Here is a 27,262-nt window from a genome sequence, read left to right as displayed (position 1 = left end):
GTCTTAAAGCATGAGTTTTTTCAATCTGGAAGTTGTTAAGGCGTGTAAAGGAATGGGAAGAGAGAGTAGGCACCCCTTGACGGACCCCGATCGTCATCGCGAAGAGAACTCCCTATCGCTGTTGTTGAGTAGACCGCACTGGAGGCGTTCTGTAGAGTGCATGCTACTGGATGCAGTCTCTCTATGTGATGATCATGACCGCCAGACGGCGAAACAACCGCGGGCCACACCTCCATCGTGCAGACACGATCAAAGTTCTTGAAATCGTGAAGTTATGGTATAGTTCACGATGATGACCTCCAGGTTTTTTCTATCATAACACGGCAGTTAAAGATCTGTTCTAACCGTGCTTCTTCCAGCCTGAAGCCAGCCTGTCTCTGCCGAGCATTCCTCTGAATAGGTTTTAAGCGGTTGAGGATATTTGAGCATGACTTTGCTTGGTAATTATCAGACTGATGGTTCTGTAGTTCTGGCACTGCTTCAGGTTCCCTTTTCTTAGGAGTGGATGATGATAGACTGAGCCCATTCTTCTGGCCATTCTATTATTCCATATCTTTACAGCGTGTGGTGAAGGCTGGTTTGTTGCGTCTCTCCATGCTTCAGCAGCTCAGCGGGTAACAGTTGTCCACACAGGTGACTTCCTCCTTCAGACTTGCATAGCTTCTCTTCACCTCATCAGTGAGACTGGCAGGTCTTCAGTCTCTCTTGTCCCAGTCTGGTGATGCTGGAGAATGCTGGTGTCTGTTCGATCTTGTAGTTGTACAAGTCTTGCAGTATTCAGTCCAACGGCTCAGTACAGCAGCTTTCTCCGTAAGGAGCTGTCCGGTGCTGTCTTCGATGACTGTGGCTGGTCGCTGCTGAGTCTTGGTGAGGGCCTTCAATGTTCATATGCTTCTTGCTGTCTCCGCTTGCCATGCCTATTTCACGCTGCAACACTGTCTTCGATCCAATCTTCTTTGCCTCCTTCATCCTTGTTCTGATCTGCTGGGTGACAAGTCTGTACTTGTCTGCTGTTAAAACCAAGCATGCAAAAAGGGCAGAAAAGCAATGATTTTAAGAAGCAAATATCATGTGTGATATGTATTTATGTGTAAGTGTAGGTAAGCAAGCGTGTGTGTAGAAGTGAGCAATTTTTATTTATACATTTGTTGTAATTGAACGCCACAGCATTGACTGGTTACCCACCCATCTTTGGCTCTGTTGCAGAAGACAGCAGCAGCAGTTCATGGTCTTCCTCAGTCAGCATTGAGCAGAAGGGTAGGTCATTGGTTTTTCTCCCTCTAATAACATTGATTTCTTCCACCTGTGATGGCACCTGACGTAGAGATTGGATTTTTGCTCCTAATATTTTGTTTTTAACTCATTAGGATTACACTACGTTTGATATAATGGTAACCTTATATTATCTGTACATTGGTTACCTGTGTTGACACTAAGAGTTTTGTATAGGTGGTCTGCAATCACTTGCCATTATAATTTTTCTTTGCTTACCAGAGATTGAAAGAGATTAGCCTGCCGGAGACAAGATACTGGCAAGATTTCAGATTTAAACCTTTAGAGTCAAGTTTTCTTTCTTGTGTTGCCAGGCTTACAAACAGGCAGCCAAAGTTGAAAACCAGATAAAAGTAGGCATAGAGAACTTTTTCTGTCAAATGGCTTACACAAAAAGGTAGCCATGAGCGGCCATCATGGTTCCTACCATCAATATTTGTTGGCATTGCAGAGAGGGGTTGGGGGATGCAGAGGAAGAAGCAAATAACAGGAAGTTACAAAGATGATTTCAAAGAAAAAAGTTTGCATTATTTTCAATCAAGGGTTGGGTTAGGTCCCCTGCTTGCATTTTTTTTAAGAAGAGAAATGGCCCTGCACATGCTTATTTTGATGCTTTTACAGATACAGAACACAATGTTAACCAGGAAGGATTGAATGGTAAATAGTGAATCTTGTTTCATATGTTTATGCTTTAATTGTCTGGTGATTGTTTGCTTTATTTTGGGTGTTTGGTTTTCACTTGTACAGTTTGGATTTATATTTCTTTGTGTAATGTGTTTTATGACAAAAAGAATTGAAGAAATTGGGAATGAAAGAGGATTAGACACAGCTGGTTTAGTACTCTCTAGTCTAGTTACTTAGTATTTTCTGATGAAAACTACAATTTGATAAGAATTTGTTATGTTAACAGTGTAGTATGTTTTGTGTGCCTTGTAATATCTCACAAATCATCGTTTTCAACCTGCTGTTATTCATTTTAGCATATTTTAGGAGTAGCCTGCTATGGAAAAGGTTACTAACAGTGGATTGCTGAGTGCTTAAGTCTGCATCTCCTAAAATAGGTTGTCTAATTGCTTAGCAATTAAAAGTAAGCAGAGTTTTAAGTGCTTGGATTAAACTTTCTCAGTATTATAAGAAAAGATTAACTGAAGGCTTTCCCAGATAAGGTTCAACAGTAATTATGATGATTTGGCAGACAGAAAATGAGAGAGTGTATACAGAAAGAGAGTTGGGGTGGTGGATGTTGTAGTAAATTATCCCTGTGGATGCTACCCCTGAGTGATTCTGGGGGTTGGGCACAAGGACAGTGATGGGTCACGTAATTCAGTTACTCCCTGCGCTGTTGTGAGAATTAAACTAGTCAGGTTTCGTTTGCTCATGCCCAGTGGCTGATCTGCCCGATCAAATTCTGTGTACAAACGAAAATAGTTTGTTTTTTTTCATTTAAAATTGTGCTGACAAAATATGTTTCAGATGTGTATATTACGCGTACTTGCCATTGCGCGTGTCTGGATTCTCGCGCCGAGCACTTGACCTTTAGGTTTTAATGGAGTGTGGAGGAAATGGGGGCTGGAGGGAAACAATTAAGGATCCACCCATGAACATCCACGAGCTGCTAACCCTGATTTCCGACATCGTATTCCTAAAACTCAATCGCTGACACCACTTTCTTAGTGGCAGACTCAGCGAAGCGCAAGGGTTTGTTGGCAGAGGGGCTTATGATATGTTGGTGAAAATGTGCCCGCGTGATGGTTTTCGCGCTTTTTTTCCCCTCACTCTCGCTCGGGCACCGTGCCAACGTGCGGGAGAAACTCGACCTCGCGTGGTAGAACTGTTCGACTACTGTTGCACCCACTGTTGTCGAAAGGGAAGCAAAGCTCACGGGAGGGAAGAGGCTGGGTAGCCTAGATAACGTGGCGCACGGTCCGTCTGTCTGTGCGTGCCCTCAGCGTAATAAATGTGTTTGGGGTCCGAGTGACGCGCTGGCTGGGGGGGGGGGGAATGGGGGCGCAGGAGGCGCGCTGGCAACAACGCCTGCGATTGGCTGAAATGTGGGCCGCGAGGTCAGGGTCAAGGACTGAGCGAGGGGCCGCAGTCACGCGTGCCAACTTGTGTAGTAGCGTCGACCGCGCGCCAGAACGCATGAAGGCTATAGATAGCGTAATCCCCAAAGTTCAGTCTGAGCTGGTTGTTGTGGCAAACAAACGAGGGGTGTGGGGGTATCGAAAGAGTTAAAAAGAAAAGGCAAGTCTTAAATAGTGTGTAGTTCCCTTGTGACGAGAGCTGATGGCTATTCGACGAACAAACCCGGCGAACACACTAGCCGGTTCGATACCCGCGTGACGCATAGTTTACACTCCCACCTCCCAGTTTTCCCTATCTCACTTCCAATGGCTGTAATGTGATGGGACCTTTACTTCTCGGGCTAGTAGTTTTGCGAAGCGCGGTGGTTTGCTTTTTTGCGCGATTTACTGATTTAGTTATCAAATTTCCGTTGCCCAAAGATCGAGGCCACGCCAAACTCTATTGGCTGTGCAGTTTGCGTGACCTCGTCAAGTCGCCAGGTAACAACTATTGGTCCTGTGCATCATATTACAGATTTGATGAAAAAAAAAACCCACTGTGTAGGCTGGTCTCGATTACGTTATCGAGTGCTTTATATGGGACAGAAGAGAACCGGGAAGGATGCGTGTGTGAGAGAGAGAGATTAACCCGTTCGCTGTCGAGAAGACGCTTTTTTAGCCTTTAGGTCAGTATGTATATTTAATGAGAGCTAGTGTGTTCTTTGTCAGTAAACATTCTACTTTTTAAAATATATATATCTTACGCGGTAAGAATAGCTTTTTGGGAGTTTTAGCTTGCATGGGTGGGTATCTAGTAACATTTGGAATTGTTGCATCACTGTGAGTGTGGAACCTTATAGGAGGTTCGACATTCCTCAATGAAGGTTGTGAAAGTAAGTGGGACACGGGCTTGAATGCATCAAAACATGCTTGTCAGATGGTGGCGCTCCCGGCTTTATCATCGTCACGCGCGGCATGTTTTGCCGGTCACACTGACCTTCGCCTCTTGTTTCATGGTCGGCCAAATGTTTATGATAAACTGGCTGAAGCCAGTCAGAGGCAATGCGCCACTCCCCACACTCGGAAGAGTGGGGAGGGAAAGGGGAGGCTACCTATCCCTACTCTGTCCTCTTTTTCTCTCCACTGTCCTTCGCCTTCCCATCAACAGGCAGGAGGGTGGAAGGAGAAACCAATGAAATATTTTCTGAAAGAGGAAACAGCAAATTGGGTAAGGCCAAGGGAGGTCACCTACCGGATGTAAAGGCGTAGAGACCACAAGTTCAAGAAATGCAGGTTATTCATCAGTTGTGCTGGGATAGTTTAATGGAAAATATACACGCGCACACGTGCTCTCACTGTTTGCTAATCGTCACCACTACTCCCCGCGTACCACTTACAAACTCCTAGGTAAAGGGTGGATGGAGTGCGGAAGTTGCGCACCCAGTCGGGATGTGCGAGAGAGCATATTTTTACTACTGCCCTTCTTAATTTAACAGGAGATAAGATATAGTTATTTCATATCATAAATAAAATCGAGAGAGCATATTTTTATCACTGCCCTTTTGCCATGCCCTTGATTTAACAGAAGATAAAATCTGCAGTTATTTCATGTCATAAATAAAGTCGCGTGTATGTGTTTGGCCCTTATCCATTCATTTGTCCGATCCTACTGAAGCAGGACTGTACTGTTTTTTTTTCAGGGGAAGGTCGTTGAGCGTTTCTTCAGGCTTAGAACACAACATTCACCCCAAACCTACTTTATAAAAAAAAAAAACAAACGTAAGCCCTCATGACATGAAGTAATACCTGGCAGCAATATAAAAATGTGTTTACTCCGTTTGGAACGCCAGGTACCAGTATGTTGTTTAGTGTTGATTCCATTAGAGAGAGAAAAGGAGCTAGCAACAGATTTTATACGTTTTCATTCCCGGCGGTCATGATTCCAGGTGGGAGGGTCACCCTGAGTTCAGAATTTGTACCTGGCATGTAAAGATTTTAACGCTGTTTTTTTTTTGTTATGGTAGACCTCGCAAACCTCCAGGGAATTTGTCTCTGATTATGTCACTGAGTGTGACAAGGCCTTTAACGCAACTAGGGTTTGTGTATTTATGTTTGAGAGCAGAGAGTTCTGTAGTGGCTTTAACTATTGGTAAAATATCTATCGACCCCTCAGCACTAACGGAGTTCGATAGTCACTCGTGAGGCTGTCTAGCAGTCCACGACATCCTCCCCTACCACGCCTTTATCTCCCCCTCCACCACCTGGTCACCCATAAGCAGACGATACAACATATATATATTAGTTCAGCTTCCCACGACGATGACTAGTCGGGGAGCCTTAGTTATAGGGCCCGGTCTAGTAATGCGTTCTTTTATTAGCGCGAGGTCGAGCACGACCCCTGGTGTCTCGGCCATTAGAGAAGACAATTGCTGCGGCGCAGGGTTACAGGGCAGTAGTGCGCGTGCGCACGGAGCTGCAAGCTGCCTCAAGCTGCCTCAAGGCATGTGCTGCTTCTTGCCAACCGGTATATACTGGTTGTGCCTCAGTTCAGCTGCAGTGTAGGTCAAGGCTGCCTGTCAACTTCCCTTTCAAGCAGTTTAGATAGCTCGCACTACATATCTGATATAAGAGAGAAAAAGAAATAAAATAACGCCTGGGGATTTTATCTCGCGGGTGTATTACGTGTGGGGGTGTGGGATTTTTTTTTTAAGAGTAAGTAAAGACGACATGCCATTAGATATAAAAAAAAAAAAAAAAACCAATACAACAATAAGAGAGTGAGCGCTGTGGGTCATGCTACATTGTTGTGTGTAAAGAAGAAATAAAAGCAATAAGTTATTTCCTGTTCCACTCGTTTTGTACGGAATCAATCGTCGATCAAATCGTTAGCTTTGTAGCCGGGGGAAGAGTCGTGATAATAGTTCAGTGGTTATATAGCTCAGATACTTTAGAATTTCCTTGCTGAACTGCAGTTTACTGGCCACTGGAAGAAGCGTATAAATCCGGCCTAATGCAGAAAGGCATTTACAGTGTAGATCAGATTTTTGAGGAGTTGGGCTATATCACAGTAAAGCAGCCGACACTGTAAACTGGTGCCACATGAGAAAAAAAAAACCCTACATAGCGTGCTAGAAATGAAGATTTGAACCCAGGACAGCCAATCCTCACTGTATTGGTGATTAGCCTCTAACCGTTGCGTCACTGGACCATCCATGTCTTTCAGAGAGAGGGGAAAAAAACCCACCAACTTGGGCCACTCTACTTAGAAATCTGTCCACTTGTAGTCTAGCGCCCTATAAAGCGGAATGCAGTGTGATTTTTCGGGTAATTGTGCGGGTAATTTTTAAGTTACCTTGCTGTCATCATTGTGCCTCCCACTATCACTGTTTTGTGACTCAAAATAGCAGATAACAACTCATGGACTCTAGTCACTGTGAGCTTGTGGGACACAAGTCACCGAGCCCTTGGCAGCATGTGAGATACAACTTGACTTTCTAAAAACAGAACAGCGGGGAGGAGACTGGAGGGGAGTTTGAGGGGTACCTTTTGGGCTGCTGACTAGATAGATGACATGACTGGCAGCCTTGCTGTGTAGATGGCATTACAGGTTTAATCCACACTCTGTGTGTGTGTGCACAAAACGTCATTTATTATTCTTGTTGTTGCCACAGTATGTTACTTCCGTGACTCACAGCAGGCGATGGTGAGTCATACCAGATCACCTAGGATGCTGTGGCCAGAGTGGCAGCCTCGTTCGCGCAAAAAAACACACCCACTGAGCAGATTTGTGGAGACAGCATCTGCTGTTATCATGCGGACCTGCAGCATTACGCCATCTTACATTTGGCTATTTATCAATAACGTGTTTGTGGTTCAAGGTTTCTTGTAACAGGCGGCCAGATGTCGCCCACCACCAATATTTTTTTCTCTTTCTTTCTCCCTTTCTGAAGAGAACGCGCGCAAATGGACGCTCAAGCACACATATAGGGAGAAATTGGAGGAAAAGGGTGGAGTGGCTTAGAGTCTTTTGCTCCACTAACAATCCTCAGCTTTTAATTTCTGGCTTCCATCTATTCTGGACTTTTTCTTTATGCATCAAAAAGTTTGAATGTTAAAGATGAAGGAATGAACAAAAGGATAGGAATTTGGTGGAGAACAGAAATGACGAGTAGAAGTCAATGCATTGTTATACAGGCACGGGTGAAGGCCATGGGGAAAAAAGATATAACGGTGTATCACTCTCAGATTCTTCGATGAAGTTTATGTTGCAGGAGATAACAGTAATGTATGTCACTTTCAGAGTCGCCGGTGCCTGGCGCAGAGGCGGGCAAGGAGGAGGAGGTCCACGAAAGCCCCGCCAACGACGAGTTCGTCAGCGACACCTTCAACGGTCAGCATCTGTGCGAGGAGGACGTGCGGCGGGAGATGGAGCAATTGGGGGTCAAGGACGACAAGAAGGAAGGTGAGAGCCGAGGCCTCTGTGGTGTGTGACCTCTGTATGGGCCCACTGATCAGCTTTGCTTTAACGCGTGTTCACTGTCTCTTCTGATGAACGTAGGGCCGCCCCATGAGTGGTACTTGTTATGACGAGAACTTCTCCAAGCTTTCAGCCTATGTTTAAATTTCCCGATTCTCCTAATCCTAACAAGATTATATTTCCATAACTTGGGTAAGTTCCCCCCATCCCGCCCCATTCCATTATCGAGAAACATGCACGCACACACAGACAGGTACGCAAGTCCAAGCTCACGAACATGTACGCACACACAAACTCTCTTGCGGTGTCTACACGGTGTTTTTGCACTCCAGCTAGTCATCAAGTGTTTGCTGGTCATTGTTTAATCACTGAAGCGCATGCCGGCAGGTGAGCTGATCGATGACGTCATAGACGCGGAGTGGGAGAAGGAGCTCATGAACGAGCTGCTGGAGCTCAAGAACTAGCGACGAGCTCACAGACTGCGGTTTGTACACGAGGGATAGACTTGGTCGGCTGGGAACTCCCTTTCTGGTTTTTTTTTTTCTTTTTTCTCTCTGTCTTGAATTACTAAAGAAGGGTGAAGGAGCATGTTGCAGATGTATAAACAATGCAAATGAAGGCGTGTGCACGGCTGTGCTGGAAAGAGCACATAGAGGAATGAGCACAGTGCGGTTGCTAGGGATTACTAACCAGACTAAATTAGACTAGTGTCGAGTAAGCAAACTGAATATCAAGACACAGCGCAAATGGCAGTATCAGATGCACCTAAAACATGGTGGCCTCAAAGGGAACAAGCGTAAGTGATTCACAATATCAAGCCTGTGCAAGTTCGAACCCATACCTTCTACACTTGTAGATTCCTTATCTGTAGCGTGGAAAGAGGAAAGTTTTTCATTCACAGGTCCTAACCAGCCTCAAACCAACGAGGACACTGACCACAAACCTTTGTCAACACCCATGAACCTCAGCACTAACAGAAAAACCAAGGGATCCTATGCAACACCGAACAGTATTTAGCAAATTTAGGTGACGGATTCTAATCCGGCAAAGACAGTGGCAGAAAAATGGTGGATACTCCCCTCCAGGATGAAGTAGAGAGTACGCCATTTTCATCGATGCGATACCTGAGGCCGATGATGTGGAACTTCCACGTGATTGCCTGCTTCAGTTTGCTACAGTGACTTCTTCCCAAGGATGGTGGGAAACTTCCAGCAGGGTCTCGTGTCACTTGTCAGTCAAATGGCCTTGACCCACCCACCACCCAACATACCACCGGTAGTAAGGTGGACGATTAGTCTAGAAACCGCTGGAGTAGATTCTAACACAGAAGCGCTCTGCCAAGAAGCCGGGACTTAGTAGTCTATTTGTTCCGAGAATCAGCTTTGCTGTTTACCAGTCTCAGTGGGTGGAGGCACATCATGTTTGGGCTAAAGTAGGGAGTGAGGAGAACCGAACATCGTGCTAGGCACTTGTTCCAGGAGCAGCGGGATTTCTCACAACTCGTTTCCGGACGGTACCACTCCTGACTGATGGCTGAGCACCGCTATGAGGCGCGCACAGTGTGCAGCTAAACGCCATGGAGTTTGGGCGTGTTTATTTCAGTTCCCCATATGTTTATTGCTTAACCTAGCTTATTATTGTATTATTGTGCTATGCTCCCTTGGCTTATCCTAGCATATGCTGGGCACGGTAAAAATTGTTGTTGTTTGTTTATTTTGCTTAGCTTTTATACTAGTCTGAAAACAATGTGTGGGTTTATGCTTTAATTTCTGTGGGTGTTTATTTTGTTTTGTTTTTTTTTCTCTCGTACAATCTAACGAAGCTTTCTTGGCAATTGTGCAAGCTTTCCACTGTTGTTTACAACATGCGGGCATCGGGTTTTCAAGTAACTGTTTAAAGGTCTAGTGAGGCGCAAGTTTTTTGCTAATAAATAGGTAAAAGCTCAGTGTAAGATAAAAATTTCCCAAATCGAGGTGATGCTCCCATTCCGTCGCCATACACGCTCCTACAAACATCACCATGCACAGAAAAAAAGTCGAAATCGGGATCTCATTTGACAGATACGCCTTATTTGCTAAGATTTGTTTGCATTTGGGGTAGTATGCTCATGTTTCCTCTCAAGAAGAGCTCTGCTTGTGTACGAAGTAATGATTTCAAAAACCATTCAGCTCTTGCTCAGGAAACTATAGTATGTCATTGCAATGCACAGTGAATTGGGTATTAGACATTTATCTAGTATGTACCGGAATGGATAGTACTTTTACATCTAGTATGATCAACACATTCACTGGCGCGCCTCAGGCACTGTCTTATCCCGTTTGTTTACACTATATCTTACTTCTGATTAAGATTAAAGAGGAGTTATGCCATCTTCAGAAATACTCAGATGATTCATGTATATTTAATGACAATGAGAACTTGTACAGAATAGATGAGTTTGTGACATTCTAACTTTCTGTTTTGATCTATATCTTATTGAGACTTGGAGTGTGGAATAAACTGAGATCAGGTTTGCAACAAGATGCTGTATATGTTTTATCAGATATGGTGTGTAGTGTTGTTAGAGTTTGCACACTGGCAGGCTGGACATAAGTAAAGCGAGCTCTGTTGTAAGGTCTGAGCCTGTATTTGAACCCCTTGTTGAAGTATTTTGCTCGTGTGGAAGGTTTTTAGCGAAACACAACAGTGATTTTATGCTTTGAGAATGAGCCTGTATTATTTTATGCAGCTCAGCTCTCTCATTGGCTAACATCTTCACTACGTAAAATGTATCCATGCGCATTCCTGACTTCAGTGTTCTTGACTTTGTTCTAATATGTGTGATGTTTAATAGCATCTATCTCGAGGACGGAATGGGAGCTTTATCACTAGACAAAATGTCACCTCACTAACCTTTAAAGAATAAAGTGTGCTCATTAATTTTGGTATCAAGTGAAAAATTAACAGCGTTTTCTGGCGGGACAACATCGTCTTTTTTTTTAATGTTCTTTCACCCAACCACACTCATTCTTCTCTCCCCCCCCCCCATCTTTCTGTCCGTGTGTGTACGTGCGTGCGCGCGCAGGGCTGGCCGTGATGTAGAGGGGTTTAGGTTCTTACAGTGTGAGCAACCGGGTCCGATGGTGGGGTGTGGTTGCGGCCCTATGCTCGAATAAGAACGAATAGGGAACAAGAAGAAGAAGTGTCAGCATACTGAGACCAAGGAGAAAATAAAGCCGATACACCAGGAGACCTCATCTTAGCAGTCGACGCCGGGTTGAAGCAGCTCGCTTTAATGAAACAGCTTTCCTGATACTTCTATCATGACTTAAGGGAGATGACTTTAGGTAGTAGGCACACCACAGCCTACGCCGCGTCTGGAGCTCACGAAGCATTATCGTTCAGCAGTAAGACCCGCATCTTCAACACCATTGTGAAACAGAACTACTGTTTGGTTCTGAAACCTAAAGATAAATGCCATCAACAACAAGCTCCAGACCTTTACCAATGGATGCCTTCGCCATATTCTGGGAATAAGATGGCCTGAAAAGATATCCAACAGCAGCCTGTGGAAAAGAATCAACCAGAATGCCACTAGCCAAGACATCAAAAAGTGCAAATGGGGCTGGATAGGACATACCCTGCGCAAACCAGCTGACACCATTGCCAAGCAGGCACTTGACTGGAACCCTCAGGGGAAGAGGAGAGTTGAGAGACCAAAGCAGACTGAAAATAACAGTAGAGAGCGAGGCAAAGGACATCGGAACCACGTGGGCCCAACTGAAGAAGGCTGCCTAAAACCGGGTCCGCTGGTGAAGTGTTGTCGCGGCCCTATTCTCCTCAAAGGAGCAACAAGGAATAAACTAACTCCAGGAGACCTCATCGTTGGCAGTCGACGCCGGGTTGAGCAGCTCGCTTTAATGAAACAGCTGTCCTGATACTTCTAATATTGATTGCGAGATGACTTCAGGTAGTAGGCACACTTAACGAACAACCGAAAAAATATTGGGTTGGCATGATCATCACAAATATCAGAGCTGATATAGATAACGTCTCCACCTTTCGGAAGAGCTTATGCAGCAACCCCCTCCATATGGTGGCTCGGCGTTAAAAAAAATTCTCTCTGCTTTTGTTTTTCCCTGTGCGTTGTGCGTGTGTCTTTTCTCTATGTCTTTCTCCCCGAGTCGCGCTTTGCACGCCTGAGCTCACGAGTCGCATCGCTGTTTACCTGTAGTTCCGCTGTAACCGAGTTGTCACGTAGTTTGATCGTTGTTTGTGTCGTTACTGGTGTTGCAGATGAGGAGGCGGAGTGGGAGAAGGCGCTACAGCAGGAGCTGCAGGACTACGAGATGGTGGGTGGGGCCGCCGAACTGGAGGACCCAGACCTTGAGCGCGAGATCCTGCAGCAGATCGAGGAAGAAACGCAGGCGTTGTCATAGCAACATCCCAGACAGGCAGCTGCCACCGTCGTCCTCTACGTCGCTTCTCTCCCTCTTCCTTCCATCAGCAGACGCTGCACCTTACCATCTTTCAGAGCTACGTGTGCATCGTCAGTTCTTCATCTACAAAATCTGTGGCAGACGATTTTTTTTAATCCAAAGAAAGATATACATCGGATCAGGTTTTTTTTTCTAGTTGCTTGTGATTGTTTCGCTACTAGAAGCGATTTTGTTGTCTACCATAATATTTTGTCAGTGAAGAGGGCTGAATGACTGTAGATAGCTTAAGAGGTTGCTGAGTGGGTGAAATTTTAGTTCGTGGGTTTTTAAACATCCACAATTCTCCCATTCATTCCACGAGGGATTTTTGATAATCACATTAATTTTATTGTGTCATTTAGTATGGTTGCGTGCATGTTTGTTGGGTGGAGGTTAGTCTCCAGTGTCTCATGCTATTCGTCATGTGACAAGGATCGATACAGACACTCGCTGCACATATCACGTACACCTCCGCCCTCCACTTCCCGTAGTTGGGTGAGCGCTTTGCCTGACTTTTTGTGCCAGGAAAACCAATGGGACTTTGACCCCCTGACCTCTAGTTCTTCTGCCGACCACCGTGGTCTGTGCACGCTGTTTCTACCTTACCTTGAAGTCTTCAGTCCCCTGAGGAAGCATTAGGTTCTGCCATACGCATACCGATTGTATCTCAGTTGAGCATAAAATATCCGGGGGATTTTTTAAATTCTTTTTCGTTGCCTCCTTCCTCTTGCTATTTTTCTACTCGGTCCTGACCCTTTCCTGCCATTAACTGGTAAGCTGCTCCTGTACTTTCTCAACCGTAAGCTCTCCACGCGCACTTATCACTCTTGTGTCGCTCTCCTTTCCGTTTGCCTTTTCTCTTGCAGCACATGTGCATCCTTCTTCAGCAGCTGTTGCGGCCACAGCCTACCCCCTACCCCACCACTACCTCACCTGACTCCCACCCTGCATGCTTTTACCGATCTGGGATCCTTTGTTGTAAGAGCGAGACAGCCATACAATCAACAGGTAGCCTTAACACCTGACAGGTGTTGTAGACGTGTGTCCATTAGCTGTCGGGTGTCCTCCAGTCCCTGTGACCGCTTCACCTTCAGTTTTCCTTTGCACTCTTCCTAGTCCCTTCCTTGTCCCCGCTGTAAATGTTTTATTTATTCTAAGAATGGAGGGAACATGAAGTATGATTTTTTTAGGACTATTAACAAATTCTGCTATGAAAAGACCAAGGCTTTTTTACGAATATTTTTGTGCAATGGTGGTGGTCTGTTCTCCGTCATTTGCTGTCGTTTTACCTTTAGGTGATTCCTTTTCTTTCCGCCCCCTTACCTTCAGCACCCAGGTACGAGCTTTGTCTGAACCATCACCACGTTGTAAAAAAAAAAAAAAGCCATGACGGTTCTGTTGCAAAACATTGTACCATGACCAGATGTCTGGGCTTGGTCTCTTGACACCCTTTGTCTGTCGCTTCTCAGAGCATCTCGTCCGCACCGCTCGCTTCCCGCATGTGACAGTCACGTGGCCTCCTGTAGAGAAGGACGATCTTTACAGTGAGCTCATGGAGAGGAGAGCATCTCCACTGACCGGGCAGTTCTTGGTGCCTGCGTGCTTTTTCCGCCATGCATGAAGACAAAATTTCTTTTTAAGAATAAGTTTTGCTGAACGCGCCAATTAATGCACCCTAAAGCCTTTGCTTTTATTCCCAGCTACTGCAACCCAATACTTTCTTTTATTCTTGTAAAGTTTTGCAAAGTATGAAGATGTCGACGTGTTTGCTTAGTTCTTGTCTTCTAGAAGATTTTCAACATTTTTTTCCCACCTTTAGGCGTACTTTATTGATTTGTCTTCTTATTATTTGTTGAGAAAAAACTTTAAAGACATTGTCTTGTTGCACTAGAGTACATCTCTCTTTGAAAGGCTTTCATGTGTTATCACAAAAGTAGGTCAATGTCCATGCCACATTCCTGACTTGTTTGTATAGCACTTAATGAATCAAACCATATTTTAGCATTTGCTCTTATTTTATTGTTTCGCTGGCCATGCTAGTTTAGTGTGTTTTCTTCTCGTCTGTCACTTGAATAATTTTTTTTCTCGCCGACACTCAAGATGCGCCTCGACTGATATCAGCATTAATTTTGACGAGAACTGCGACACAGAGTTATCTTTTTAAAGTCGTTGGATACGCATTGTATAGGGCAGCCGTGTTTGGAGTTTGTTGCGAGGACAAGGGCATTAGCTGTTAAGGTAAATGAAAACAAAATCATAGCAGAAGCCAGAAGGACTGTACATGAACCGCTTCTATCAGCTGAATTGAGGTAATGGATAATAGGTAATAGATACCTCCTGCAGCTGTCGCGAAGGACAAACATTCAGGGGACTTTTACGGTTTACGAAGTAACTTGAAAAAGGGAATGTAAGCGGTGTACCGGCGAAACAGCACGACTACCGACGCCGCACACTTTCCGACCTCTTGGGCCCACCTCTGTGGATGATAGAGTGATAAGTGTGTTTACGTGTAGCTGGCAAACTGGTAGCCAAAAGGTTAAGGCCACTCTTTTTTATAGCGTCTTTGTTTTGCTTTCCTGCAGCAGTCTGTTCTCACTGCTGCTTACCTTCACTCAAACAGATTGGAAGGCACTGAAACTTAGCATCTTCGGTGTTAGTTGACTTGTTTGTTGTCTTCTTCAGGTGTACGTCGGAAAATGATGCCGCGTAGTGGTAAAGTTATGACTCGGATTATTACATGCACGTTTTAGCTGGTAGGTTGACCTACATGATATGATTGCTGTGAGCTTTGTTTCTTATGTAGCTTTCTTTTTCAATTATATTTCAATAAGTGAGAGTCGCAGTGACGGGAATATTTACAGAAATATTTAAATGTTTATGCTTACTGGAGAGTGTGTGTGTCCACATGTTGCTCTTTATGGTACAGAGGACCACGACAGAGTTTGCGACTTAGTTTTCTGTAAAAAATGTGGTCGAGTCGGAGTTGTTGTGAGGGGTCATCGCACCACAGATCTTTTGTAGTCTTGGTGTACTTTTTTATTTCTTAGCGCTGTCCGAATAAGCGGCGGTGGAGTGGCTTGTGATGGAAGTGGCGAGCAGTTGGCGTCATTCCACAATGTGAAGGTGAAAGTGCTCACTCTGGGGTTGACGTAGTACTTCGTTCTCATTTCACATCTGATGTGGTCGTTAGCTGCGCCGTCCTTGCCGGCAGCACATTCCGAAAGTAGTTTTGTTTTGGCAACGAAAGTAGAATAGTCCGCATACAATTCTTGCCTCAGCAGCTATTGTGTCAGATAACGCATAATTTTCAGAGGAACCAAAATGTGAGCTAGTGTACGTTCCAGGTAAGAGACAACTATGCAGGAACTGTACATGTAATGCACAGGTGTACATATGTACAACTACGTAGCTTATCACAAAATCAATCTGGTTGAAAACTTGTTATGTTTCAGTCCGTGGCAACTGTCTAGTACCATAGCTGTTGTTGATCTTATTGCAAAACTTTGTGATATGTGTGTAATTTTAGGCGGCCGTGAACAGTAATACAGCACACGTTACATCTAGTAATGCAGTTCACATTAGACTGAGTGATGCAGCACACGTTACACCGAGTAATGCAGTACACACCATGTCAAATAAATGAACACACCTTACACCGATTAAAGCACCATAGATTCTGTAGCACATATTACACCCGAGTAATGAACATATGTAATGCCGAATGAGGCAGCACACATTACCTCGGGTGATGCAGAACACGACACCTAGTAATAAGATCTTGAGATGCCAAAATGGTTGCGTCAGCTACGACACATTGGTATAATCTGTTTAATCCCGAGGGTAGAGCAGCAGATTGTGCCGTCCTAACGGTGAAAGGGCATCACGTCAACTTTCGGGGGTCAGGTAGGATTTATTACCATCTCTTTTTATTTTTTACATCACTGATAATTGCACTGTTTTTAAGGTGTTCAATCATAGGGTTTTTAAATGATTGTTTTGAGATGGGAGACTCCAGACATCTGCACGAGGCAGAGAAAAAGCCTTGACATCAGGGTGAGAGAGAGATCACTGGGAAGGAAGTGAGCGCTGATAATTTTAGCAGTTTTCACAAACACAGGAGGGAAAATAGGACTGGAGAGGGGAGATTTCCGGATGGGATACTAGTAAAAACAAGCGTAAATTTTGCCACAGGCAGAAAAACGGAAGCTGTGGTTTATAGGGAAGTAGACACGTGTCACGTTTAGGCCGAGGCCTTAAGATCTGTGCCACGAGGAGGATTCCCAACGGCTCGCTGCCATCATGTCAGAATTGGGCAAGTCGGAAATACTGAGGTTTGATACAGCGTAGCCAGTGTGACTATGGCCTGGTGGCTAAATTGTTCTTCCACACTTATTTCAGCTGTTTCTGTGGTGCACTTCAACGGTGACACCTTTGTACAAGACGAGCATCGTCGCTATGTTAGTGGGTAGTCGATCTGCTCGCGTTCGCGAAACACCGTTGAGGGCGATTGCCACGTCACGTGACCAGTATTCGCTCATGTGATTACTCTCTTTGCAGACCTCGGGTACTTTCACTGTCAGTTGCTCACTTTCAATCTCGAAACTTTGGACGATTAGAACCGCGAAGTAAATTGGATTGTAAATAGGACGTTGCCTGGGGATGTGCTTGGATGGGGATCGGGATGGAGTAGGGTTCCTACCCTCCCACCTTCTTGTTGATTAGATAGTAAAGTTGTTTACACCTGTAGAAAGTGGCAGTCTCGACTGTTATCACAAGTGTATGTACATATTTGTAATATCTTGTTACATCCTGCTGTTTACAGAGGGAATTAAAATCAACTCGTACAAGTTTATGTTGTTTTGTTTTTGTTCTTTTGTAATTACATGAAAGGAGCTACTCTAATGGCCACTGGTCTAAAAATGCTGGACAGACCATGCGAACGCTGTAATATAACTTTCTGAAGCAGCCACGCAGTCATTTTACTACTTTTAATGTGATAGAAACTAGCGCGAAAGATGTACAAGTTGACACTTCCTCAGTTTTTAAATCAAAGAACTTAAAGCAGGTCAAGAAAACAGAAAAGCATGGAAAGTTGACAGTTAAATGAAAAAGAACACGAAAAATACGGTGACGGCAGTTTGAATTGCCTTACATCTTTCAATATGGCTGGCGTGAGCTAGCCAGGGTCTATCCATTTGTTTCAGTGGTAGTGACACCAGTGAATGGTCTGTTGCAATGTTAGATGAACCGGTGCTTGCAAGTAACCAAGTTCCAAGTTTGGCAAGCGAAGCAAGACGTGCTACTCACTAAGTCAGATGACCATGACAGGGGTAACATGAAACCTCCCTTTCCCCTCAAACCGCGTTTGCTGAAAACTCTGCTGTTCCTGTTTTCGTCTCCTGTGAGCTCATTTGGGGATGGAAAAGGGAAATAATTTCCTGGTGAATGCGTATTGCTATAATACTCCAAACTTGCTATATTAATTAACTACTGATTGCCTCAAATGGAAAGAGTGACAGTATTTCAACTCGGTATACACATAAGAGGTGTGCCATTAGCGCTCATTAGCAGTGACAAGCGGAAATTTCTTTACAATAAGGTCATTGTCAACAACTTTAAATTTACAGACGGTGACTAGTTCTAAAATAACTGTTCGGCCAATTAGCGATGTAGGGATGGAATAGTGGTCACCAGGTACTGGTGGCAGTGATTTTTTTTCCTGAAATTATTCAGAAAATAATTTTAATGGAGAACTAAAATGATGGGCTGGCTGTGGGACATAGAACGATACACAGTGAAGACTTTCTGTAGAAAACTGGTAAAGTGACTTACCTCATTCCGTGACGTTCGGTTCTGAGCTAATTCACTGCAGAACTATTTAATTATAATTTTTGCAGACTTTCAAAACTCTCTCCCTCTCTCTCTCGCATGTATGTGTGTAAAGGGGGGATACTGGTAAGGTCACACATCCTTTTAATGCGAAAGTGTTCAGCCATTACCGCACCTGCTAACCTCGGGGGGAGGAGTGGAGAGACGGGAAACCAAGGAATCTGTGATGCACAAGCAGACGTGATGTGGGAGGCATCGTCGAATGCTTGAGAGGCGACGTTAGCAAAGGTGACCTCGGCGGCGGCGGCGAAGGGTCACCTGGTGCTGGATACGTTGTGGAGGTCGTTTCGAGACGTCACGGTGGCAGGGGCGCACGGTGCTGACTGCTGGAGAGGTTCGAGGCCTGAGGTTGGCAGGTGTCTCGGTACTAAACCGTCGGGCACACGACAAACAGAAAGCGGTTTGGCAAACTAGCGGAGGGAGGTGGGGTCAAATCCACTTGCCAACTGTTTCGCAAGCCCATTTTTGGAACTGCTACAGCGAACCTTCAACTTCGCCGTTTCAGAAATTCTTCGAGACAAAAGCTTCTATTTATCACGATGGTGGAGTTCATGGATGTTGCTGACATGCTCATAGCAATGAAACAGAAAGGAAAAGGTGGTGGGTCACACCAGGGGTGAACAAAGAATGGACCATTTAGAAATTAAGCCAAATGGATTCTTGCCGTTACGTTCTCGTACTAACATTTCCAAGATACATCATTTCATCATCTGCACAAATCTCTTCATATTATTATAAAGGTGCCGATGAAACATGCTGCAGAAAGTATTACAGAATTCAGTTAAAATTGCTTTTTAAAAAACACAGTCCACAAAAATGAAATGAGAAGACAAACCTGAAGGTTACTAACTTTAAAGATAGATGTGTGTGATTTTCTCTTAATTTTGTGTTTGTTTTACACGTTTATGGTGCCAGAAACGCAAATATTTCTTCGGACTCGGAAAAATGCATGTTTAACTCGAGAGTTCAAAATATGATATATGACAGGTACTTTTTTTCTAATGATTGGGTAAAGCCCGGGGGTCAAAATACTATTTCCCCAGCTATGCGCGAAAAGCACGCTTCCATTGTCAAGAAATACATTTACAAACATGCGACTGAAATAAGTGAAGGGGGAGGGAGGAACAACAGCCCACCTGTGAACATTTGTAGTTCCGGACATGTACATGGCGCCACGAACTGCACACCTAGCTGGGAGACGGCAAACCACCTTTGTAGGACTACTGGACCCGTTGAAAGAGATTACTTTGTTTGTTTATTTGTTTAAGTTTTTTTTCAATATCCGTTGGAAAAGAAAGTGAGGCATGAGTAGATGAGGAGAAAAATATTCACTTGCAAGACTAGACTGAAACGTTTGCCTTGTGTTTTGCTAAATAATGTCCTCTTTCTAACGCCTTGCTGCTCACACCCATCAAGTGCGGCAGTGAATACATTTTTTACCAGTCAGACGACTCTGTTTCCCTCTAACTCTACTAAAGGCATTAGACCAGACCTGGGCAACTGTGAGGCCCCGCTGGCCCACCAGTATACTACATTGGGTAAAACGAGTTAGAACCTTCCAGTTTTCTCAATCCGGCCCTCTGATCCAGGCGACCCCTCATTAGACCCTTGTCGTGGATCATACAGACAAGGAAAATATTATGGTCTGTTTTAAAAATGGGTCGAAATTTCGCACGTGACGACCTGCAGCATCTGAAGGAGAGGGAAAAAAAAACGTGCAAGGGAGAGAATCCACTCTTCATTACGAGAGTAGCCTCCTCCTTCGCGAGACACAAAGAAAAAAAAACAGCGCAAGGCAGCGTCTTTCATCCAGGGACCATCGGCGATATTTGGTCGATGAAAAACTACTCAAGAAACTGTATTTAAAACTGGGCCTCTTCTCAGAATAACCTCCACCTGGACTGGAAAATGTGCCTCCAGATCTAGCGTGCGCTGCTTCGATCGCAAACGAAGAGAGTTTATATTTAGATCCTTTGCTTTCGGGATTTTTTCCCCGGAGGAGTTGAACAGTTTTCTCTGCTAGCAGTCCGCATCACACTCTGTCAGCATGTCACACTGTCCCAGACGGATAGCAAGAATGTCAGGCGTCTTTAAATAAAAACTAGGCTGGGTTCGCAGCGCTTTGTGTGTGCTGTAAAATACTGCAATTTATAACATTTTCTTTTCATGTTGTACATTGTTTATAACAATTTTTTAACAGATTACTTTTTAAATTGTTTAATGAGATTAAGGCAGCTGTGACTGATCAGAAGCCTAAAAAAATAAACTTATCATCCATCGACTTGCTAACGATCCGAACCTTCTCGATTTTTTTTTTTTTTTTGGTGTGGTTTGATGTCAACATCTCGCATTGTGTATGCACAAGTCTCTCCTAAGCCTAACTGGAGGAGCGAACAGCAGGCCAACATTAGAGGCGACTCACACGTTGCGATAACTGCACTTCATCAGAGTTCATCCACGTATTACAACAAAATGGTTTTGTGGTCAGAGCAGAAATATTTTCAACTGGCAAAAATTACCCATGTGTTTTAGATAACCTCATTCTTATTAAGTGAGCATAAATAAGGCAAAAGAAGCATTTATTGAAATTGCTCGGTAACGTCTTGTCTGTTAAGTGCAGACTCAAATCACTTTCAAAAGTTCATCAGATATAACATGAGACATACGCAGAAAGCGCCTGCACGCTCTAGAATTTTGGAGTGATATTTCTTGCAAAAGTCATGTATATACATCAAAACAACTTGAGGTCAAATCCATTGTACCACCCACTACTCTCTTTCGCCGTTTCAGTGATTCATACATTGACATCATTGCTTTAGCAAATAGGCGATATGTTCCAGAATTAACTGGGTCTCTCAGAAATGTTGCTACGGGCTGGACAGAGCCACACGCCCTGTTCAAGTCCCTAAAACACGCATACAGTTTGGTCGGTTTCCTATTTTTGAATAACAGCATACAAAGAAAATATATGGTCTATTGTTGAGTATCGTTTTCTAAAGCCTGCTTGGGTTTCTGGTAAAAGTTAGTTTTCTTCAAGCCAATGATAAAGTCTTAATACTGATGCGTAGCATTTTCCCACCACGCTTAGAAGGGAGATACCTCTGTCCGAGTGCGAGTGGCCTTTTCTACGTGAGAGGAGGATGCTGCAATACAACATTGCAAGCGAAAATGTTGCATGAACATTTCGTGTGAGTCGGCCTTTAGCCGCCTGTGCGCCTATTTTCCCGCTGCCCTCCGGGCTGTCTTTCCGCTCAGGGTCAGTCGCAAGCGATCACCCCCACCTCCCTCACCTCACATTACACCACCACCATAGCAAAAGCCCAACTCCTTCTCGCATCTTCTTTCTCCGCGCCTCGTAAACAACTCGTGACGTGGCTGAAGCGTTGTCAAACTCCTGGTGCTATGAGGGATCACTGTGCACCATCAGGGAAGAAGGGAGGATGGGAGCAGTGCTAAGTTTAAATCACTACCTACTATATATTAACTACATAGTGGCATCACTGGAACATCCTTCATCTCGATCTTTCTTTGCCGAGCCTAGACAGGTGATTTCGACAATCACAAGAAGTATCACCGAAATTCTGTGAATATTTAAACTGAATGGTTTGAGTAGAATTCTCTAGCATGTGAAAGGGTAAAAAGGTAACACAACATCTAGTAAATCTTTAATGAAAAAATACGGAACATTTTAAAATGTGTACAAACTAGATATAAGGGGATAACGAGAACAGAATTGTTCAAAATATGCGAACAATAATATAACTTTTACACCTATGCTACAAGAACCCACATATCTAGAGTTCTAGACTCTTCTGTTCTGAGGTCCTGATTCAGGGTCATCAGGGTAAGATAATTGTGCATCCAAACCTAGATACAACAAGCTAACTGAAAGAGAATTTCACTTTTAACAAAAGTGTTTCACTTCCTAATGTATTTTCTTGCCACTTCAAATTAATTACATTGTAAAACTGCAGATTAAAATGGTCTTTTAAAAAAAAAACAGCTTACAACAATCACAGCAAAAGTATAAATTACCTCCCTCTGACCTCGGTCTGCCTATGCCCCTATTGCGTCTTGAAGGTTCCATCTATAATCACTGCTTTTCTCGGCTTACCCTTTCCTCTCGTTTATTTTCCTTGTTTGTCTATGCAGATGTGTGTGTGTGCTGGTTATTTGCACAGCCTTTCAAACCATCTTTCAGCGCCCTGATTCTTACTGCCATAATAATCAATTCCTCGATCCAGCATCACTAACAGATTTAGCAGCTCCTCGGGAACATTTACTAAATATGCTCACACCCACACACTTAATTCCCCTTTTCGCTGCCGCGAGAAGACAATTTTCCGCCTTTGGAGGTGTCTGTAAGTCTGATCCCTGGCGGTCGCCATGTTCCGCCTTCTATTGACGTCGCCAGAAATAGCCTCGACTGCGTGCTGGGCATGCGCAGCTGGCGCGCACAAGGGAGGCCATTTATTACAGTTCGAAATGAACGACGGCCATTAACGAGATATTTATTAGTACGGGTAAAGATATCTATTTACGCTCGTAGCAAGGCCTATCACAGTGTTGATATAGCCTCATAATGTGTGCTCAGCTGTCTGGAAAATCAGCTCGAGTGCTTCCACTCTCTAAAAAATACTTTTATAGTTCGTGTGGCACTGGGACTTAAACTGTTCTTTTTACTTGAAAACTGTTTATTTAATGTTACTTGTTTATTTTATTGAAGGTTAATATAAACATAAATGAAAAGATCAGTCGAAAAGATCTGCCGCCCTAAGCCATCATACTACATAGAGCCTCAAATCAAAAGGAGCATATTCAGGCCTCCTGTGCTGTTTGAAAACTAGTTTCTTTTACTTGGTTATTTTAATGTTGATATATCCTTGGAATGGCACAGGCTGCTGTCTAAAACCAGCCACTCAGCAAAACTACTTATTTATAAATCGTCTGAAAATGATGACTTAAATTTGCTCTTTTCTATTTTCCGCGTTGCTTTTAGAAAAATGTGTATTTGTTTATTTTACCTGTTTATTTTGTGTTGTTGAAAGCTCGCATCGAGGTCAGAGTTAAATGTGTTATCTTCAGACTGTTTGTCCTTCACACCAGAGGTAAAAATTTCATAGTGATAAAAATATAATCATGAGGAAGGGAATCTACTGTCCGCAAGGAGGCGTTTTTCCCGGAGATAGCTAGAGAACCTAACTGTGTGAAAATTGTTAGCAGTGCACAACAGCTGAAAAAAATGTGATCTGGACAAGAATTTAATGTCTACCTTCAACTGCACTGTGATTTGTGCTTGGCAACTTGCACCCAAGGCACCCAAGTACACAATGGTGTGACTTTTCCTTGTCTGGAACAGCAATCCTCGAACACTAATATGAACCAAAAATTATAAGCAAAGGTAAGCTATCATAATAATAAAACGTTATTATTGATAAATATCAATAAACAGACTTTGCTGTGGCTTGGATTGGTCTACAATTTTACAGTCGCTATTACATCATGTGTAAAAGTTGTGTCTTCGCACTTCTCCTCCCCTGACCCTCCCTCTCTGAGTTGTTGTCGTCCCCTTAATCTGTGCACTCCGCAAAGCAAGCAGCTTTCTACGTGCTACAATCCCATCCTGCTGCCAGGTAAACAGGAAGTGATCCCCGACACCCCCTCACTCAGTGTTGTCGTTCCCGACAAATAAAATCCCTCTGTACTGAACCCCATCTCCCCTCTCTTTTCTCTCCATTTTTCCACCACTTCCTTAAAAAATAAAAATTGCTCTAGCTTCCCCTCACCCAATGTTGACCACTACCCTCCATCCTCGCCTGCCGTGCACGTGACAAACACGCCATGTCCGGATTATATGCCTTGGCATCGTTTTGGGAAGAGCACGCTGCAAGGAGGGGGAGGGGTAAAAAAACAAACGGTTGATCCACTGAGACGTCCTCTTCACGTCCGTTGGACTCGAGTTGCGTCATCACCTGGTGTCAGTGGGTATTGGACCGGCGTCAGTTTAACCAGCTGCTTCTTCGGGGTCACTCACCGCTACTCTCCCTCTTCTCCGTGTGTGTGAAGAGAGAGGTTTCTTTAAAGTACGTGATTACCTGTTTACACTATGTCCAGCGCCCAGTGGGCAGCAATCAACAAAAAAATAGACTGGATCTTAGGTTATGTTTCTGTAAAAGAGAAATCACCCCCAAGCAGTGTTTATATATTGCTTTTGTGGTTATGATAAATTTGCAGCTTTCTCTCTCTCCAGTCGAAGGGTTGGCATCATGAATTGCAACAAATTTGGTGTATTTTGTATCACAGGCGTGAAAACGGAAAACAGTTCTATATGGAAAGATAGGGGAGAGAAATAAAACAACTTGAAAGAACATCCAACATTGGTGTCAGGACGTCCTGGAGAGTCCCAGAAAACCCGAAAAATGGCAAGATTTGCTAAGATTTTCGAGGCGTGTTGACTGGCAAGAAGAGTCGGATAATGATAAATACATACATCCTAGAAGCAGACTATAAATAGTCCTGGACGAGGTATGTCTAGTCTAGTTCCGGTCGACTCGTGATGTCATGCTTTTGATGTCTTTGTCGCCGGAACCTCAGTTTTGATACCTGGGTGACCCAGAGACCTAGTGACCTTTTGTTGAACTTTCTGAAAGATCGAGATTGTTTGGGATATACCGAAGAGTCACATCTGCGCGGTTGTTGACAAGTTCGACTGGAAAATCATTGCTAGCGAGACTAAAATGAAATGAACTCACTGAACGCTCGAGTGTGTGAGGAAATAATGTAAGCATTCTATTTTCCTAGCTTCTGCTTGGTTGTTATCGTTTTGTTTTTAACAGAAAAGATCTTCCCAAAGATCTTGGGTGACGAAATGAGGGTACCTGGAGAACTAACATCAGCCACTTCAGCTCCGCCCGTCGTGAAAAACAAAGGTAGGCAAACGTTCCGCGCAGTGTTAGAAAACATTCCTCTTGAGTTCTTTGAACGAACAGGTCATGCTGTTTGTGTTCAGCTTCATCAGAGGTGTGTCCCGAGGACAGATGGTGGTTCAAGGCTGAACTATGTGTTTACAAACTAGAACCCGAGAACGAAAACACTTTTTTGGGGGGCTTGGAACGTGACGTGTGGTGGTTTTTTTGTTTTAACTTTCGAGAACAACTTAGGTGATCCAAAGGTCATTCTCTCTTTCTCACGCACGCGCGCACATAAACACACACACTTTTATGCAATCACACGTGAAAGGATACAGAAACACGTACACGTGCGAGCAAGCACACACACACATGGAGAAAGTATTGGTTCTGCCATAAGGTAAACTAAGATGAGATGGTCTGTTTGGGGTTGTTTTCTTATGACTCGTATGAGTTTATACGTGCGTGTGTAAGCATATGCCTGTGTGTAGACTGTAAATGTCATGATCTCATCCATCAGAAGGAAGTATGCATGTGCTAAATAGTCAAGATTATTATTATCACCGCACAACCACAAGCAGAAATTGTGCATTAGAAAGAAAAAGTTGTGTTACGATATATTCTCTCCTCTAGGAACTTTCTAATTATAAACATATATTTTACAGACTCTGCTTCACCAACTAAAGCAAGCTAATTTTTAAGTAGATAATTTTGTACGTCCCGCGAATGATGTTATAAATATCTAAATGGCCCTTGGAGATAAAAAAAAAAAAGGTTCCCTACCCCTGGTGTATTGTCACGGACAAGGGTTATTGCTCTGTGTTAGGGTGAGCATGAGTTGTTACCCTTGGTTGCAGGAATGCGGAGGAATGACAGTTATGTAACAGAGTGAGTGAGCGAAGTGTTCACATGAGTCACGGCTACTTTTGGGCGAAGTGAGTTTTGGCATTCCCAAATAAGACATCTAAGGAGTGAGACGCACAGAAGACTTGCTGTGTGATGGGAATTAATGTAATTCCTTGCCAAACCAAGGTACTGAACATGTTATTCTTTTTAATACCCTAGTGTACTATGGTAACTGCAGGTGAAAGAGGAGCGTAAAGTTTAATTAGAAATGTGAGACTGTAAATAACGGATTTTTGTGAAAGAAAGAATTTATGCGCCTTTAAATGCAGGAATTACGTAAGGAAGAAGTTAGAGCTGAGAGGGGAGCACCCTGTCTACGGACCACAATTCCAAGGAAACCCAGTGTGGATGTAGCCCGCACCTGCAGAAAATAATGACGATCTTCAATTATCGGCCGTCTATGTATCGGCCACACTAAATGGCAGGAACATGGAAATCTTGGAGTCGTTTTCCTAAGTGGCAGCACCTGGGCACTGCTGAGTAACGAAGTGATGACACCGTTCCCATAGCGGAACGTGTCCATCGGCAACTCTGGTAGTGGTGGATTACCGGGACAACCTGAATATCGTCTGCGAAGGGGAATTACGGAGGCTCAGCCCTTCCCCGGCGACACGGATTACCATCTGACCACCGTCTTGCATGTAGCAGGTTTTTTTTTTTCAAGGGAGATAATTCTGGGGGGTGTAGTTTTTTTCGTGGAGCGGACGGTACTGAAAGTGTAAATTTTATTTCTCTACTGCCTTGGAACACTCATCCGGGAACTCAGTCTGGGGTGTAATTTAAATGTCTGAGAAAAACTCGTTAAGTATTGGATGGCGATTTGGCTGTAATAGATGCTTTTTTTTTTTTTGGGTGGGGGGGAACTCATGTGTGGTGGCATAGGTGACCTCGGTATCGAAGTATTTTATGATTCGCTATGAGAATAATATCTGTCCCTATTATATTTATGATTTGATTTGTCCATAATTGCAGTTGCCCAAACCGTCAATAGAACAAGCGAGAAGCCCATAATCTTTGTGTTTTGTGGAACGGAAGAACGCGTGCGGCCACAGTGTGTGCGTGTGAATGTGACATCACCTGTGAGAGTTTGGCCGTGACATGTATATATGGTTGCTCATGGTTGACTTAAATTAAGCTGCATCAATTATGTTTTAAATTTCACAATGAAAGTCGTACTTTGAACGACTGCTATGTTAAGATACCTGGGAACTTCGGTCATCATCTCCACTTTTGATCTAACATAAATTCCAAATACGGTTGGTGCCATCAAAGATAACACCTTTATTCATC

The 27,262-nt window shown here is 43.8% G+C and overlaps 1 protein-coding gene across 3 annotated transcripts in view; it reads left to right on the top strand.

Annotated features, from left to right (window-relative positions):
* LOC112566769 (synapse-associated protein 1-like) overlaps positions 1-17,121 on the top strand; it is a 28,365-nt gene extending 11,244 nt beyond the window's left edge. The window contains exons 6-10 of one of the 3 annotated variants that reach the window (XM_025243118.1): positions 1,207-1,257; positions 1,894-1,929; positions 7,636-7,797; positions 8,200-8,296; positions 12,088-12,222. In XM_025243118.1, the coding sequence (XP_025098903.1) occupies positions 1,207-1,257; positions 1,894-1,929; positions 7,636-7,797; positions 8,200-8,276 (326 nt within the window). In that variant the 3' untranslated portion in view covers positions 8,277-8,296; positions 12,088-12,222. Of the gene's footprint in view, positions 1-1,206; positions 1,258-1,893; positions 1,930-7,635; positions 7,798-8,199; positions 8,297-12,087 lie in introns of all 3 variants that reach the window. The other 2 variants (XM_025243116.1, XM_025243117.1) reach the window with 2 other exon arrangements.
* The last annotated feature ends 10,141 nt before the right edge of the window (positions 17,122-27,262 follow it).

The sequence above is a fragment of the Pomacea canaliculata genome, linkage group LG6, assembly GCF_003073045.1.
Source record: "Pomacea canaliculata isolate SZHN2017 linkage group LG6, ASM307304v1, whole genome shotgun sequence".
NCBI lineage: Eukaryota > Metazoa > Mollusca > Gastropoda > Architaenioglossa > Ampullariidae > Pomacea > Pomacea canaliculata.
This window is presented reverse-complemented; position numbering and strand designations above follow the sequence as displayed.